The following is an 18400-nucleotide window of genomic DNA, read 5'->3' as shown; positions in this document are numbered from 1 at the left end:
GAGAATTCCCCAACACTTGTGAAATCCTGAGGAGGGAAGATCCACTAGGTTTTCACTGCTTTGTGCTATCAGTATAGCACACATCAGGTGGAACTTAATATTGTAATGTCTTTGGGGAAGGTAGCATGTCTTTTATTTGTCAGTCAAATATAAATACAAACATAGCACAATAGAAATTATGAATAAGAATAAGAAGTCATGTCAAAGAGGAAAACCTGTTCTGCAACCTGCCATAGAAGAGAGGTAGCCTTTAATGAACACGTTGTGTAGAGGAAGCCGGGGAGTTACCTGTTTAGCACAGAGCAAAGTCTATCTGTCTTCACTGTAATTTCCAAAAGGAAACTGAATGGATGGATGGCTTAACAGTTTTATATCCCAAACAGGAAGACACTTGATAGCTCTTTGGCAACATCTGCATCATACCAATCAAATTTACTGAACTGAAGGTAGGTGAAAAGGCATAGCGGCATAGAGATGTGTAGGGAGGGGCAGTCCCATATTGTGTCAGAGCTGGGTAGTTCACTGAACACCCACTCTTTAGATAAACTGTGGATCGGGACCCCAACATGGGTCATGACCCCATTTTAATGGGGTTGCCAGGGCTGTCATTAAACTTGCTGGGGCCTGGAGCTGAAGCCAAAGACCAAGCCCCACTGCCCAGGGCTGAAGCCCTCATGCTTCAGCACTTCCCAAGGCACTCGGTGCGGGGGAGGGGGGCACTCAGGCTTCGGTCCCCTTTCCTGGGGTCCTGTAATAATTTTTGTTGTCAGAAGTAGGTCGCAGTGCAATTGAATTTGAGAAACCCTGGATTAATGTATCAAACAGATGTAAATGTAATATTTTATATTTATTTCAGGTTTCTAAGTATTTTTCTTATGCATCTTCAGACATATTCTCTGACTTCACACTATTGGCCCATATTAAATGTCTACTTGTAATCTATCACCTTGTGAACGGAAAGAGTGTGAGGTTGGAGGTCAGATGTTAAAGTTAACACACTGATTCTGTCTGATCACAAGAGAGCGCTTGCAAATCAGAGGTGTGGGAGCTACACATTTGGCAATCCTGGTTACTCTAAAGTAGTGGTTCTTAACCTGGGGTGCACACACCTCCTGGGGGTGCGAGATGCCCTTTCTGGGGGTGCAAGACATGCCAGATTTTTTTAGAAGGTAAATGATCGAAAACACAAATTAAGCACAGGCACGTAAGTACTACTTTTGTTTCATCAAACCTATGTATTTAACATTATACATTTTTAACAATTACTGTAATATACAAACAAAAATATATCTAGGTTTAAGGGGTGCAAGAACATATTTTGAGAACCAAAGGGGTGCAGGCTGCAGGTTAAGAACACTGCCCTAAAGGATTATCCTTACAGCAATAAGCAAAAACATCAGGCGCAAGCTGAAGTTCGCATGTCTACAACCTCCTTTGAACTGAAAAGGGAAGGTTAATTTAACAGATGTACATAGTTGTTAGTTTTGTTTCACAAAGAAACATGGCGAAGGACTAGTCTTGGCATCTAAACTTAACACTCCCAAAACTATTATTAGCATCTAAACTGAACATTCCAAGACTATTATTGCACGCTATTTCCACCTAAGGTCATTCAAGGGGGAAGAACCCTTAAAAGTAGCTGAAGTCATTGTCAGTCATTATAAACAGCCTTTAGGGAGTTTACCAAGGAGTGATAACTTTTCATATGATGGGGCATTTCTTTACATTTACCTGTGGGAGACTCTGACATACACAGCTTTCTAAATACTTAAACACAGACGTCAGAGACTGCCTTGGCAGCCAGAGAGATGACAAACTGATTTAAGGGTTCAGGGTGTGGGAGTGGGCTGCAGGTTGAGGCAGGGAGTTGGGATCCATGGAGGGTGAGGGCTCCATCTGGGGGTGCGGGCTCTGGGGTGGGGCTGGCAATAGGGGGCTTGGGGTGCAGGAGGGACCTGCAGGCTGGGGGGGTGGGGCAGAGGGGTTCAGGGTATGGGAGGGGGCTCTGGGCTGGGGCAGGGGCACAGGCTTACTTCCATCAGTTCCCAGTCAGCAGCGCAGCGGTGGGGGCTAATGCAGGCTGCCGGACGGCCGGCAGGTCCGGCTCCTAGGAGGATGCATGCAGGAAGTTCTGTGTGCTGCTCTTGCCCGCAGGCACCACCCCCGCAGATCCCATTGGCAGTGATTCCCAGCCAATGGGAATGCAGAGCCAGTGCTCAGGGCGAGGGCAGCACGCAGAGCCCCGTGGCCCTCCCACCTAGAAGCCGGACCTGCTGGCCACTTCCAGGGTGCAGCACGGAGCCAGGACAGGTAGGGACTAGCAGGGCCGGCTCCAGACCCCAGCGTGCCAAGCAGGATCTTCAGGTTGGTAAACTTTTTTATTTCATACTTCTTTCTTAAGGACTGCCTGTCATCCTTCTCGTTATTCTTGAATCCTCATGTTTGAGCAAAAAATATAGTTGTTACTCTATGGTACTATCGTTTTAGATGCAGTTGTGATAAAAAATAAATAGCTAAAATAGGCAGATCTTCCTTTTACAATTTCACCTTTAAAGTAGTTCTGAGTGCCAGTGAATGCAATGAGTAATACTAAATGAGCAGTGTGGTAATAATGTAAGCAGAGTCAGGATGAGCTCTACCCTGACATCTGGTGGTAAATTATGGGGAGTGCAGAAAGAAGTTCCATGTATTCGCATTGGTATTTCAATTATTTGCATTGGCACTCCCACTCTCATTAGCATAGAGCACAGCAGCCTGGGATGGCTATTTTCACCGCTGTGGGATCCCCAATTTCTTTGTTATTGGGGCAGGAGGAATGAAATGTTGTCACCCTGATTGGGTAAATGGGGAACTACAAAATTGTCTTGTGATGGGGGGTTTCATTGTCAGCTGGATAGCGCTTGCTAGATGGGGCACATGGGTTCCAAAACCCATTGAAAAGAGAGAGGCTGGGGACAGATGTCTGTACTTGGTGGTGCAGGCTCCTTGTGTGAGCCAGAAGCACCAGTTCCACCTGTGCCTCTCTCCACTGTGGAATGTCAGAGTTAATTTTTTGATTCCCTTAAGAATCAAGATACCAGTTACTGAGCTGAACTCATGGGCACTGGGCTCCCCTACTATGAGCTGGAATCACTAAGAGCTGAAATCACTGAAGAGCTGGACTTGCTGAGCTGAGAGCACTGAGTACTGTGCTAATGAGTGGGGGAGCCTGAAGCCATACTGTGGAGCAGAGCAGCTGGCAGAGCGGAGTGGAGCAGTTTGTGCAGCCACTGGGTGAGTGGAGTCTTGCAGCTCGCGAGGACGGCTGGAGTGGCTCACAGGACAGCTGGTGGACCAGAGCAGCTGGCAGAGCGGAGCAGCCCACAGAGCCAGCGGAGCTGAGCTGTTTGCGGAGATGACTATTGGAAGCAGAACCCCATGAAGAGGCAGGGCAGTTGGCCCCGAAACCACGTAAGGTGCCCCTTTCTACCCAGGCTGGGGAGGGGGACCTCTGCATAGAGACTCTTGAGCTCTGGGGCTGCACTGACCCGGGACAGAGACTTTTGGATTGTGGGACTTTTGGGACGGTGGGTGATTTGGGGGTTGCTGGACTCAAGGGCCCCGAGAGAAGGACATGGCCCAATTTGCTGGAGTGGGTCTTTGCTCACGGTTTGACCTATGAACTCTAGCTGAGGTATTTTCCCAATTTAATGCTTGTTGTTTGTCATGTAATTAAACCTTTTCTGCTACACCAAGACTCTGTGCTTGCGAGAGGGGAAGTATTGCCTCTTCGAGGCGCCTAGGGGTGTGTATAAGATTTTCCCAGGTCACTGGGTGGGGGCTCGAGCTGGTTTTGCATTATGTTGTGGGGAAGGGACCCCTATGTATTGAACCCAGGCCTTGCTGCTGTCGTTTCGGCCTGGCAGAAGGGTTACAATAATAATTAAATAACTGCACTGACTTATTTTGTTTAGGAGAATCCATCCTCAACATACAGGATTCTGAAGACTCTTCACCTTCAAGATCACCATTATTTTCTATAGTTTCAGAGTTATCTGCCAATGATAGTGTTTCAGTCACATCATGTATGTCACATAGCCACAGTATATCACCTGTAGCAAAAAGAAAAAAAAAACTCCATCATCCAGAAACAACCTTAGATAAGTTTGTGATAAGAACCAGCAGATTACAAAAAGAGGTAATTGATGAAAAAATTGCCCCGTTTGTTTATGCAACAAACTCTCCTTTCTGTATGATTGAGAACCCACACTTCATTAACATGGTTCAGTTATTAAGACCAGGATACAGTCTACCCAATGGAGCAGATGTCGCAGGCAAATTGCTGGATAAAGTGTATGAAAGAGAAATTCCGCAGTGTGCAAAAGGTCTATTATTAACCTGAGTCTTGATGGGTGGAGCAATGTCCACAATGATCTTGTTGTATGTGCCTGTGTGACAACAGAAGAAGGGAATGTCTTCCTTACAGAAACAATTGATACATCAGGAAATGCACACACAGCAGAATACTTACAAGAAGTAGCAGTAAAAGCTATAACAAACTGTGGAAAAAAATATCAAATGTCTAGTACGCAGCTTAGTCACAGACAATGCTGCAAATGTATCCAAGATGAGAAGAAATTATTTAGAAGAGAGTCTCACGGTTGCAGTGCTTAGTTGATGCATCTCCTAACCAAAGACTTCAGTGTTCCAGAAATAAAGGCTAATGTTGCTGAAATTGCAAAATACTTCCGTAACAACCACTTTGCAGAAGCTGCTCTGAAAAAAATATGAGAAACCAAGCTAACTCTCCCACAAGACGTGTGATAGAACCCAATAGTGGACTGTTTTGAGCACTATATCAAGAACTGGCCTAATCTGATGACAGTTTGTGAACAATATAATGAAAAAGTAGATGGCACTGTCACAGCCAAAGTTCTCAACATTGGGCTTAAGAGAAATGTTGAACACATGCTGAGTACCCTGAAGCCTATTTCTGTAGCCTTGAACAAAAGGCAGAGAAATAGCTGTTTTATTGCTGACGCTGTTGAAATTTGAAAGGAACTGAGTGAGATCTTTAAAAGAGTAATATGCAATGACAGAGTTAAATTACAAGCATTAAAAAAATGAATGGGACAAGCACTATCTCCAGCTCGTTTTCTTGCAAATATTCACAATACTTGGTACCAAGGTCAAACCTTCACTGCTGAAGAAGAGGAGTTAGCTATGACATGGACGTCCAGCAATCATTCCTCCACAATGCCAACCATAATAAACTTCAGAGCTAAGGGTGAGCCATTCAAAAAAATATATGTTTGCTGATGATTTTTAAAGAAAGTCACACCAGTGAACCGGTGGAAGTCACTTAAGCAGTTGGACTGAGAGACTGTTGAAGTGATAATATCACTTAACAGCAGGAGCGTCTTCTGCCGGTGTAGAAAGAATTTTTCTTCCTTTGGACTAATTCATTCCAAATTGAGAAAATGTTTGGCACATGAAAAACCAGGAAAGCTTGTTTTTCTTTTCCAGATTATGAACAAACAGGAAAATGAAGGTGAAGATGACTGAGTTAGCTGCAGAAGCCAATATTTTAAGTTTCTCATGTTGACCTGGCTGACAGTCGATTTAATTTTTGTTTTGTTTTTTAAAAAAATATTCCATTTAACCATTTTAGTTAAACACAACAAAAACAAAAACATTCAAGTTTTTTAAAATCAGGTTTAACTAAATTCAAAAATTCATATGCCTGTTTTGTTAAAATATTATGTTTGCTGTTGAAGAAAAAAATCCAGAATACATAACGTTGTTGTTTTAGTTAAATAAAACAATTTAAATGTCTGTCTGATGATGTTCTCCTCCTAATACAGCATAGCAAGAAAATCCTCCAAATATTAATGATTAACCTGTTGAATTGGAGATATTTATGAAGTCACTGGGAGGTGAACTATCTGCTTCAATTACCTTTGGTAAATGAAATAACCAAACAATCATTGGTTTTCTAATATAGCTGTAAAACTAATCTGAAAAGTTTTCAAAATAAATCACTTTAAAAATGTATAGTGTGTACTTTCTAAAAATGAAACCTATATCTATCTCTGAATTGTGAAGAATATATATTAAGGTTATAACAACCGACATGAATGCACTTTTATGTAGAAATCCATGATTAAATCGAATTTTCTTGACTAGTGATTTAAATCATGATTTAAATCAAATCCACCCTGAATCTGTCCCAACTTGTTTTTAGCTCAGACACTCAATTTCCTTCCCTAGACCTGAACAAGAGCTCTGTGTATCTCGAAAGCTTGAACTTTCCACAGACAGAAGCTGGTCCAAGAAAGATATTACCTCACCTATTTTGCCTCTCTCAAAGAGTTTATACAGTTAGGCCAATGACTCAGATGGTAAAATAGTGCTCTATGGCAAAACAGTCTTCTCTACATTAACCATGTTTTCCTAAAATTTCCCACCATTTCTAACACTAGTGCAGCTCCACTGACAGTAAAAATTATAGGTGTTTTAATATGGACAAAACACAGGAGGTTTTATCACTGTCATCTAGACAAATGGTGTATGAGAACACACTTCCACATCTGGATTGTTCAACAACAGTTAACTGTGACTATTATTTCAAGTATTCGCTACACATAGTTAGCTTTTCATGCTGTGTGACCAGTCATCTAAAACTATTGCTTCTGCTTCCTAAATGGATGACACGAATCCACCATCAGTTTCTAAGATTGCTACATGAATTTCCAGCATAAAATTATGTACAGTAACTCCTCACTTAATGTCTCCCTGGTTAACGTTGTTATGTTGCTGTTCAGTTAGAGAACACGCTCGTTTAAAGTTGTGCAATGCTCCTTTATAATGCTGTTTGGCAGCTGCCTGCTTTATCCACTGCTTGCAGGAAGAGCAGCCCCTTGGAGCTAGCTGGTGGGGGCTTGGAACCAGGGTGGGCCAGCAGCCCCCCATCAGCTCCCCTAAGTTCCCTGTGAGGCAGGCTATCAATTGCCAGCAGTTCAGGTATCCCTCCCCCCACTGTCATTTGGTGCTCCTGCCCTCTGCCTTGGAGCTGCTCCTGGGAGCCTCCAGCTTGCTTTATGTGGGGGGGGAGAAGAAGGGTGCTAATGTCAGAGTGTCCCTCTCCCTCCCGGCCAGCTCCTTTACCCGAACTCCACAGACCCAGGGGGGAGAGGAGGAGGGGCAGGACAGGGCTCAGGACGGTGGGAGTTTGCTTGCAGCAGCTGCTATCTCAACTTTATGATCTAATTAAAAAGGCAGTGTACTTAGAGTAGGGTCAGCATGCTGAAAGGGGAAATGTGTGTGTCTCTCTCACACAGGCTGTGTCTTTCTCTCTCTGCCGTGCTGTCTTCCCTCCCTCCATTTGTGCTGCCTTGTAGAGTGTGAGACTATATTAACAACGTGTTAACCCTTGACAGATCAGCCGAGTGCTAATTCATCATTTAGCAGTAAGGCATTCCCTGGGAAATATCCCAACCTCTGGCTCCACCACCTCAACCAAGCTTCACAATCATCATTGCTGTGTACAGTATTAAATTGTTTGTTTAAAACTTACATTGTATATAATGTGTGTGTATATGTATATATAAAATATAGTCTTTTGTCTGATGAAAAAAATTTCCCTGAAACCTAACCCCCCCTATTTATGTTAATTCTTATGGGGAAATTTGATTTGCTTAACATCGTTTCGCTTAAAGTAGCATTTTTCAGGAACGTAACTACAATGTTAAGTGAGGAGTTACTGTAAATATGTATTTGCATTAATATTTGTGACATTTTGTCTGGCAGCTCATCTGAATATTCACAGAGAGATTGGAAATGCCATTGAATTTTGCATTCTTCATTTGAACTAACGTTCACAAAAGTTACTTTGTAAGGTTTACCCAACCTATTTGTAACCATAATACTACTACTTATATAGTGCTTTATATGTTCAAAATGTTAAACACACTAACTTGGAACTGGCCTGATATCCTAATTCATGATATCTAGCTAGGAAAGCCTCTGTAAAAATATGGAGAGAAGTCCTAGCCCCTTGAAGTTAATGCTAATACTCCCATTTAATTCACCCATATTGTTTATCTGGAGCACGTACTGATGGCTAGTGAAAAGTCAACAGTAAAGTTCTGAAAAACCTGGAAGAATTTTGAGCCTGCTCCCTCAACTATATTGTCATTCTCTGTAATTTTTACCTAAGTCAGCAGATATCCAGCTTCCATGGCAAAACAAACTGGAACAATTCACCCCTTTTGTGTTTCCACTGATGTCGGTAGTGTTACTCCAAGGAAGAATTTGATTCAGCAATAAATCAGAAGTAAGCCTTGCATGAACTAGATTTTTATCTATTTCAGACCTTATATATATTAGAAAAGTTGCAGCAATGTATCTAATTATAACCCCTAATGCAGGTATAGAAAACCAAAATATTTATAAGGACCCCATTACTCTGGTATCTGAGAGCCTCACAACACCCCTTTGAGATAGAAAATGTGTATTGCCCTCATTTTATAGATAAGGAACTGAGACACAGTGGATGTCTATATTGAGACAAAAAAAAAAAACCAGCAGGACCAAGTCTCAGAGCCCAGGTCAGCTGGTCAGCTAACACGGGCTCACAGGGCTCCAGCTGCAGGGTCAAAAATAGCAGTGTAAACATTCAGGCTTGTGCTGGAGCCTGGCCTCTGAGACCCTCCCACCTCACAGGGTGTCAGAGCCCGGGCTCCAGCCCAAGCCTGAATGTCTACGCTGCAATTTTAAAGCCCTCTGAGCCTGGGTCAGCCATCGCTGTGCCATGAATCTTTTATTGCAGTGTAGACATACCCAGAGAGACTAAGTGACTAATTTTCCCAGTCATACATGAGCAGGAAACTGAAACCAGACTAATACTCTATCCAATGAACCAGTCAACTTTCTGAATACAAACAAAGCCTCAGCTCCAAGAGAATTCCTTCAAATAATGTTTCAATTTTGCATCAGTACTTGCCCTCTACCATCAGATATGTGGGATAGCTATTTCATTTGAGCAAGTAAAAACTGAAAAATAAATATAGAGCTAAAAAAGGGTCATAACTTAGAGGAACAATTAGCTTTCCTAGATTTTCCCTGCTCTGAAGGAGAAAGATTACTTTCTCCTTCTTAACTTCTTGTGTCTCTAATACCCAACTCCAATACCCACTACACACACACAACTTCTTATCCAAAAGTATAGAAATTGTACACCACACACATGATTTCTATAAGCTTAATGAGGAGCTAAAACAAATTCTATAGGCTGTATTATATTCAAAGCCACCTCTGGAAAATGAGATTACCAGAAAAACAAAATAAAAAATGTGACTGTGTTCTTAAAACTCCTAAAAGTTAAGATTTTCTCATTTTAATTAAATAGAGTGGGTAACAGGGTATGTAGATATGTTGGGGGATATAATTTTAAAAAGGAATCGGCGGACCCATTCAATTTGAAACTAGTACTTTTTATTTATGTTTTTACAATAAAAAATGAACACCTTTAAAACTCAACATAAAATTATTGTCAAAGCAGGAAAGTTGTAATGTTGCAAAACAAAGGCAAAAAAAATTACATAATGTCCTTGTTCCCACATATTGCTATTCACCTTCCTTGCAAAATAAAAGAATACTTCAGGAAGACCAGCAATATTTTTAAACTGAGACCCCCCCAATAAGAGCACATAGAATTTCAAAATTCAGCATATCATGGAGGTTGAATGGGTAGTCTGAAATAGTGATTTTAAACTCCATTTGGTATCCCAGCATTAGTTACTCAGACCTTATTTTGACTACTGTTTACTTTTCAGGAGCATCCTTTAGAAATTTTGTGGATATCAACCACATTACTATTATTATTATATATTGTATTGAAGTAGCCCCTGAAAGCCGCACCGGAAAGCAAGGGCACTGTACAAACCCATAGTATGAGTGTCCTTGCCCCAAAGAATTTACAGTAAAAAAAAAAAGACAAGACAGACAAAGGAGAGGAGTGGAAACAGATTCTCAGAAGAGAAGTGACTTGCCCAAGATTCATAGACTCACTCATAGACTTTAAAGTCAGAAGGGATCATTGTGATCATCTAGTCCGACCTCCTGTACACTGCAGGCCACAGAACTTCACCCACTCCTGTAATAGACCCTTAACCTCTGGCTGAGTTACTGAAGTCTTCAAATCATGGTTTAAACATGTCAAGTTGGAATTCACTATTTACAGTAGTTTAAATCTGCAAGTGACCCATGACTCTTGCTGTAGAGGAAGGCAAAAAAAACCCAGGCTCTCAGCCAATCTGACCTGGGGGGGGAAATTCCTTCTCGACCCCAAATATGGCGATCAGTTAGACGCTGAGCATGTGAGCAAGACCCATCAGGCAGATATCTAGGAAAGAATTCTCTGTAGTAACTCAGAGCTCTCCCCATCTAGTGTCCCATCTCCAGCAGTTGGGGATTTTGGCTCCAGGCAGTCGCTGATTGGCCACATGCCATCGTAGGCAGTCCCATCATACAATTACTTCCATAAACTTAGCACGCTCAGTCTTAAAGCCAGTTAGGTTTTTTGCCCCACTGCTCCCCTTGGAAGGCTGTTCCAGAACTTCACTCCTCTGATGGCTAGAAACCTCCATCTAATTTCGAGCCTAAACTTGATGGCCAGTTGTTATCCATTTGTTCTTGTGTCCATATTGGGGTTTAACTTCAATAATTCCTCTCCCTCCCCGGTATTTATCCCTCTGATGTATTTATAAAGAGCAATTGTATCTCCCCCCAGCCTTCTTTTGGTTAGGCTGAACAAGCCAAGCTCTTTGAGTCTCCTCCCTCCCATAAGGTAGGTTTTCCATTCCTTGGACCACACAGGAGGTCAGTGGCAGAGCCAAGAATAGAATCCAGGTCTCCTGAGTCCCAACCCTGTCCCTTAAACATTATATCATACTGCCTCTGGGTTGCTTTTGTTGAATCTTCTAATCAGAGCTACTGGAGCAGAACTGACAATTGTACCACAAGGGCATAATTCAAAGCCCACTGAAATCAATGGCAGTAGCTAGAGAGAGAGGAGAATTCCCAATGATTTCAGTGGCCTTTTGACTCAAACCCAGTGTGACTCCTCACAATCGTGTTTTTTCTTACTTCTAAATTATTAAGTACCAGGACGCATTGTGTGGGTCAGTTTTAGGTGCAGGACTGGAAAAATCCATAGTTTGGACTTTGGTTTCTGTGTGATCATCCTCCTTGGAGAGGCTTCCCCACAGAATTAGAAGAGAACTCAGTCCAAAGATCTACCCAATCTCAGGTGCTCTGTGAGAGGCCAAGGACATTTCTTTGGGGCCCCTATGCCTCTGCGCTGCTTCCTGGCTCACCCAGTCACAGTAACCTCTCATGTACACCTCCATTGGTTGTGAGGTGCACAATTGCACAGTGCATCCCCAATTGCAGTGGAGGGAAGAAAATAATCAACCTGACAGCATAATCTTAACAATAGGTTACATATGTTTTTTCATGGATTTCAAGGGGAAGACCTAGCAATCCCCAGCTCCTTCCCTTCCCCACAGGGCTCTCATGGAAGGTCTTCTGTGTGATATTTATTTAATTTGATTTAAATAATAATTAAAAAGATGCCTATACAAGATTCTAAGCAACCTACACATTTAGTATTCCAACAAAACCCCAACAGCAACACACATACACCCCACCCCTCCTTTCCACCCTTCGTCGTCCCAGGAAGCACACCCTTGGCCCTCTCCAAATTCCCCAGCAAACAGGTGTGTTTTGCAGCATGCCCAGAAGGTCACCAGATCTGAGCTACTCTGGACCATGGCGGGAGGAGGCAAGTTCCTGAATGCCAGATCCTTCACAGAGAGCATGCTGCCACATATTCTGTTTTAATGAGAGAGATCCAACTTGATCTATGCTGATCTGAGCTGTGTCACTATGGTATGGGAAGAGAGGTAATCCTTTAGGCTGGCCAGTTTTAGGCCACTGAGACCTTTATAGGTCATAACCAACTCCCTAAACCCAGAGACCAACAGGCAGCTAGCAAAGGTCTCAGAGTTGATGTCATGTGCTCCCAGCAAGACGCCCTTAGTAAGCAAGCCACCACAGTCTGTACTAACTTCAATCACCAAATGTTTTTAAGCTGCAGCCCCATGTAGAGCACATTGCAATAGTTTAATTTTGAGGTAACAATGGCAAGGTTTGCATCCTAAAAGAAAGGCTGCAGCCACCTACCCAGACTTAGGTTGGCAAAAAGCAGACTGGATTACTGCTGCAGTATGATCATCGAATAGTAGCTAGTGGTCTAGAGTCGACTAAGTTTCCAGCCCTGCTCATTAATGGTAGATGAGCTCCCTCAAAGAGGCTATCATTTCTGCCATCTCTTCAATGTGTTTCCGTCAAAGCACCATTATCACTTAATTCTTGTCAGGATTGAGCCTCAGCCAGCTCACGCTCATCCAGGCACCGATCTCTGGTAGACACTGATTGAGGCACATCGTCTGAGTTGGTGGAGACTGAGACATACAGTTGGGTGTCATCAGCAAACTGAAGACACAAACCTCATGTCTTCTTATTAACCTTATTAATGGCCCATATACATGTTGTACAGGACTCAGGAGGAAGGCGACAGAATGGCACCCTGTGGCACACCACACTTGAGAGCTTTTTGGGAAGAGGAACAATTGCCCACAACTACCCACGGAGATCTCTCTGAAAGAAAACAATGAAGCCACTGAAGAGCAGCCCGATCAGGGTGTGCAGGCAAGTCAACAACAACTCATAATCAATGGTATCAAAGGCAGTGACAGATCAATACAAAGCATGGAGACTTGATTTTCACCAATGGGTGGGAAGGGGAACAACGCCACAGAAGTGTGTCTGTCCCCATTTTTCCCCTTCCACCCTGATCCGAGTCCTCTGAGTCCATTAGTGGAGAGAATGATCTGGCCACTAGTCAACAACTTTTTCACTATTTGGGCCAGATCTTCAACTAGAGAAAACTGACATACATCCATAGAAGTCAATAGAATACATCAATTCACACCAGCCAAGGATCTGACCCTCTATTTATGCTAAAGACCATTTCTGACTCAGGTTCATATGGATGGTCCATGTGAGATATTTTTCATCCAAAGCACAGAACTCCCCACATTTATATTCAATGAACCAAATACAGTCCTAGTGCACAGAGGTGTAAATCCACAACACTTTTTGTTCTGTCCACAAACCTTCATCAGCCACTGTATGTTCCTGTATGGAGCGCCTTTGCTAAGTACTGCTCTGCAGCTTATAAGAGCTTGTGAAACCACCACCCCAGCCTCACAGGTACAGTCCCCGTAGCCTGTTCCCCTCCACACAGAAGCTATGCAGTTCTTCTGTAATTTGGGCCTTGCACCCTTGTGACTGGGGCAAGCCACATGATGCCCTATGTATGCACAACTCCCATTGACATCTGTGGGAGTAACCTGTAGCTAGAGAGAGGAGAATGTAAATGAGCCCTGTTGCTTTCTGAAGAAGCAAAAACCTTAATGCAAGTGCTCTCTGATCATCAGTCCTGAATCAAATGCATTATTCAGTATTTATAAAAATCCTAGCACAGCTGGGTATGAAATCATTGCACATATTGTTACATCTACAACTAGAAATATTCTCCCTAAAAGCACTGAAGAGACACAATCTCTTCATTATAGCCATGTTTAAGGGACTTTCATTTCTAACACCATTTTCAGGACCTTTTGCCTGCAAATACTCATGCTTTTTCTCAGTCTAACATCACCCCCAGTTTTTTAGAAAATTTTGTAAATTCTGTGTGACCATTCTGAGTTATTGGAGTGTCAGCAACAGCAGAAAATGTGAAGGGCAAGTCATATTTTTAAAGAGATTAAAAAAAATTGTTGTGCTTGGATTACTCAAAAATGCTTAATTTAAAATTTCAGACTCTCTATGTATGTAATCCTCAGTGAGGGATGAATACTGTGACAAGTCTGAGGGAAAACACTGGTTGAGCAAATAGGGCTCTGATTTAGCAGAGCACTGAAGCACACATTACCTTCAAGCATGTTTAGGTCCATCTTTGTTCAGCAAAGCTCGTAAGCACAGAAATGGGTGGGAAAGTTTTCCCGTTCCATGAAAAATTTTGAGATATAAAATAATGTTCCCATTCGGCATTAGGACAGAACAGAAATGTCATGAAATGTTTCTATGACAAAAACAAAAATAGATAATGCAATAGCCAGTATCACACAAGTTAGACACCTGATTGAGAGCAGGGTCTTCATCTGGGACCACTTAATGATCTTTCCAAATGTTGTTTGTACCATTAGCTAACTATTGTAAAGCGTTTTGGATAAAAGCACTATATAAAAAAACGCTTAATAATAATCTACATTATTTTGTACTACAAATAAAAGCACACAACTCATATTTTATTATCAGTAGTCTTACCTTTCTAATTCGATGGATGTACCCTCTCTCCCCTGCCACAGCAGCCCCTGAGCTGAGGCTGGGAAGGAAGGCTGTCTGTCCCTGGCAGCTGCAGTCCTGGAGCTAGGAAAGGTCGCCTCTTTCTCTGGCCGCCGCAGCCCTGCATGTCCCAAATTCCCCCCACCCCTTCTTCTCACCCCACTCCCCCCTCCCACTTATCCCCTATTTCCCCCAGGCCACCACCTCACCTTACATGTGTATCTTCTCCAAGGTCCAGGCTCCTAATTAGTGGAGCCACGACTGCGCAGCTCTACTAATCTATGTGGGTGGCCCTTCATTCTCTTGTGTGCAGCCACCCAGGCATGCAACTTAAATGGAACCAGGGCCGGCTCCAGAGCCCAGCGGGGCAAGCACCCGCCTGGGGCGGCCCTTTCCCGGGGGGCGGCAGGCTGGGCCGGCGGACCTGCCGAGGTCATGCCTGCGGGAGGTCCACCAGAGCCCCGGGAGCAGCGGACCTGCCGCAGGCATGACTGCGGAGGGGACGCTTGGCCGGGGGCTCCTGTGGACCTCCCGCTGGCATGACTGCGGACGGTTCGCTGGTCCAGCGGCTCGGCTGGACCTCCCGCAGGCACGCCTGCGGCAGCTCAACCGGAGCCGCCGGACCAGCGAACCGCCCGCAGCTGCGGGAGGTCCAGCCGAGCCGCGCGACCAGCGGACCCTCCGCAGTCATGCCCGTGGGAGGTCCGCTGCTCCCGCGGCTCGGGGGCGCCTCCCGGGCATGACTGCTTGGGGCGGCCAAATTTGTAGAGCCGCCCCTGAATGGAACTATCCATGGACCATGTGAATGGAGCTCACAGACCACTGGTGGTCCACGGACCACAGTTTGAGAACCTCTGTTCTAGGTGAATGCCATAACCACTGGAGAACACAGTCAGCGACTTGTTCTCTGGACCAATTAATATTTAATTATTAATGCAAAGTGGAATAGATTGAACAGGAGTCAGGACAGAGTGAGAGGACACCCACTCACCCCAACATACGCGACAGGCTGATGGTTAGGATATGCACATGGGATGTGGGAGAGCTAGGTTCAAGTCCCTGCTTTGAATCAGGTGCCTTGAAAAAGTGAGCCAAGTTTTCACCATCAGCCCTTTCCAGAAAGCACCAAGCAATTTTGGGGCTGTGCTGACCTTCTATAGTTAACCCCAGAGCATGGCTGTAACCACCTTCCAATGCCACATCTCCTTCCCACCTCCATCACACACACAGACACGGTTTTTCACCAGTGGGGTTGCCAGTAAGTTCTACAGCAGAAAAATCTGCCCAAAACTCTGGGGTGAATTTAGCATATAATATAATTACACTACCTACGACAAGACTTAAAAAAACTCACAAGTGATTATGCACAGTTCACACATCAGACAGGCATGCATATGATCAATATACAGCTAACAGATACAGATTTTTAAAGGCAATTGCGAGGTGGTGCACAGTTCATTTTAAAGTGCCAGCAGTGTTTGTATTTTAGCACTAATTATCGAACAGGTTGCAAGTTTTATATATATATTTTTAAAAGGAACCTCAAAGCTGTAGGCCTTAGCATACTGTACTTAAAAATTACTGCTTATGCACACACAAGCAAAAGCAATATTTTGTATTTCTATAGTGCCTTCCTCCCAAGGATGCCAAAACTCTTTATATACATTAATCATTTTAGCCTCATAACATCCCTGTGAGGTATGAACGTTATTATTATCTTTATTATACAGATGGCAAAAATGAGAACAGTGGAGATGTAGCTGTAATAGGAAACTGGCCCATTACTAACAACCACTGTCAGCAATGGGTCTCCCTAAAACAAGACTGAAAATGGTTTCAAGGGACACCATAAACTTCTAATTGACATAACTTCAAAAATTAATGTAAAGTAGTTTCTGGTACTGCTCCTGTCCTTCTGGTCCACTACAAATTTTTCAGTCACCGTTTTGTCTATTTTCCTCTCCCAGGTTGCATTGCCAAACACCCACAACAGGGAAAAACCAACCAACTAATTTCAAAGAGAGGAAGCAGTGAAAATGAGTGCTATTAAATGCAATGAGGAAAATAGATGAGTGGGGGGATTCCCTCCCCCTATCTCTTTCAGATAGGATATTACTTATGAAAATAGAAGATAAAATAATTTCTGACAGAACTGTGTAACACTCTCTCTGAACTGCTAATCCAGGCAGGATGAAACTGTTTTCAGCACTACCACTCGGAGTGTTCTTGAAGAGTTGGTAGTGCTGAAACCTGTTCTGTGCCTCCCTACTAGTTAAACCGTTTACAGAACAGGCTGACCCACCGCAGACAACCATTGTCAACAATGGGTCAATTTCCCAGTTGGACCTGGAGAGCTCTGACTAGCTGGCCTAAAGCCAGGCAATGCGCAGAGTAACGATTAGACCCCCAGTTCATGGCTCAGCCTCCTGTTCTCTGACTACAAGGCTCTCAGCTTGTGACAGAAGGTTTTTTTAAATACCCTGTTGAAGCACATGGCAAAGTCCTTCGCACAAGATACTTTTAAATCCAGAGTTAAATGAATGCAAGATAAAGTGAGGCACTTCGCATCTCTGCCTGAGTGCATCTAACTTACCCACACTGGCTACATCAGCCAGGCACATTAAAGCACCACCTCCACATGTTTTATTTAATGTTATGGTTTAATTGCTAGTTCCCCATACGCCCTCTTGAGGGAAAAAATAGTGCTGAATCAAAGACCAGGAGTACTTGTGGGACCTTAGAGACCAACACATTTATCCGAGCATAAGCTTTTGTGGGCTACAGCCCACTTCATTGGACGCTTATGCTCAAATAAATGTGTTAGTCTCCAAGGTGCCACAAGTACTCCTGTTCTTTTTGGGGATACAGACCAACACGGCTGCTACTCTGAAACCTGCCGAATCAAAGACAGAGGAGCGGAGGCTGCTCAGCACCAGGCTTCTTTACTCCTCTGCAGAATTTCAGCACTCGCGGGGGGGGGGGGGGGGGGGGGGGGCCTTTGTAACCAAGAAACGGGGCTGCCCTGCTCCTGATGGCCAGGTAGCAGGGGAGCACCAGGAAGCTGCAGCAGGAGAGCAGGGGACTAAGGTCCTACCTGTGGCTATTCACGGCTCCCTCTGCAGAGCAGCAGGACCCGGCCCTCTGGGGGCACCCGTCCCTGAGCCCCTCGCTCGCCTCTTACCAGGGAGAGCACTGTATAGGTGTTGGGGTTCTTGCTTTTGCCTCTAGGCGCTGCTTTCTCCGGCTCCTGGGCGAGCTCCATGGCTGGCAGCATGGGCACAGTCGCCGCCTGCTGCTCCGCCCCGTGGCTGAGGCTGCGCTTCCCGGGCAGGCTCCCCGCGGCGTTCCCGTCTCCCTCCATGGTCCCCGCAGCTCTGGCCAGCGGCGCTGTCTCCGGCCGCCGCTATTAATAGGGTGACAGAGCAGCCCCGGGCCGGCCCCGCCTCCCCGCTGGCCAGGCCAGGAGCGCGCCCGGCGGCTGCCCCCGCTCTCCCTCTCCCGCCCGGGCGGCTTCCTGGCCCGCCGCGGTCTCGCACTGGGGGTGTTGGGATTAGGCGGCGTTTCCCTCCGCGCTTCTTCACGCTGCCCCCTTCTCTGCTCGCCTCTCTCCCAGGGGGAGGCGGCGCCCCACTCCGGGCCCCCCTGCCCCGCATGGCCGGGCGCGTCGCGCCTGCGGGAATGAGACGCGGGGGGGGGGGGGGGTTACCAGGGCGAGCCACGCTGCTTTCCTTTGCGGCTGGAAAAGCTTTTCCCTCTTTGTGCCCAGGCTTCCCCCGCAGCCCCTGCCCCCCCAGCTCTGGACACAATGAAGCAGAGCCGGGGGAGCGCTTCAGTCAAGCTGAAGACGATGGGAACTGCTCCTCCTGCCTTTCCCGGTAAAGGGCCCCCTGTTACGGTGTTAACTCTTTACTCCTTGGTTTCAGTCCCAGCAGGAGGAGAGGAAGGT

The 18400-nt window shown here is 44.9% G+C and overlaps 1 protein-coding gene across 2 annotated transcripts in view; it reads right to left on the bottom strand.

Annotated features, from left to right (window-relative positions):
• The window catches only part of ENPP1 (ectonucleotide pyrophosphatase/phosphodiesterase 1), a 73857-nt gene extending 56036 nt beyond the window's left edge, over positions 1-17821 (bottom strand). For both annotated transcript variants that reach the window (XM_045011052.1, XM_045011053.1), the window contains exon 1: positions 17636-17821. In XM_045011052.1, coding sequence (XP_044866987.1) covers positions 17636-17815 — 180 coding nt within the window. In that variant the 5' untranslated portion in view covers positions 17816-17821. The remainder of the gene's footprint in view (positions 1-17635) is intronic.
• Positions 17822-18400: the final 579 nt, after the last annotated feature.

The sequence above is a fragment of the Mauremys mutica genome, chromosome 3 (genome assembly GCF_020497125.1).
Source record: "Mauremys mutica isolate MM-2020 ecotype Southern chromosome 3, ASM2049712v1, whole genome shotgun sequence".
Lineage (NCBI taxonomy): Eukaryota > Metazoa > Chordata > Testudines > Geoemydidae > Mauremys > Mauremys mutica.
This window is presented reverse-complemented; position numbering and strand designations above follow the sequence as displayed.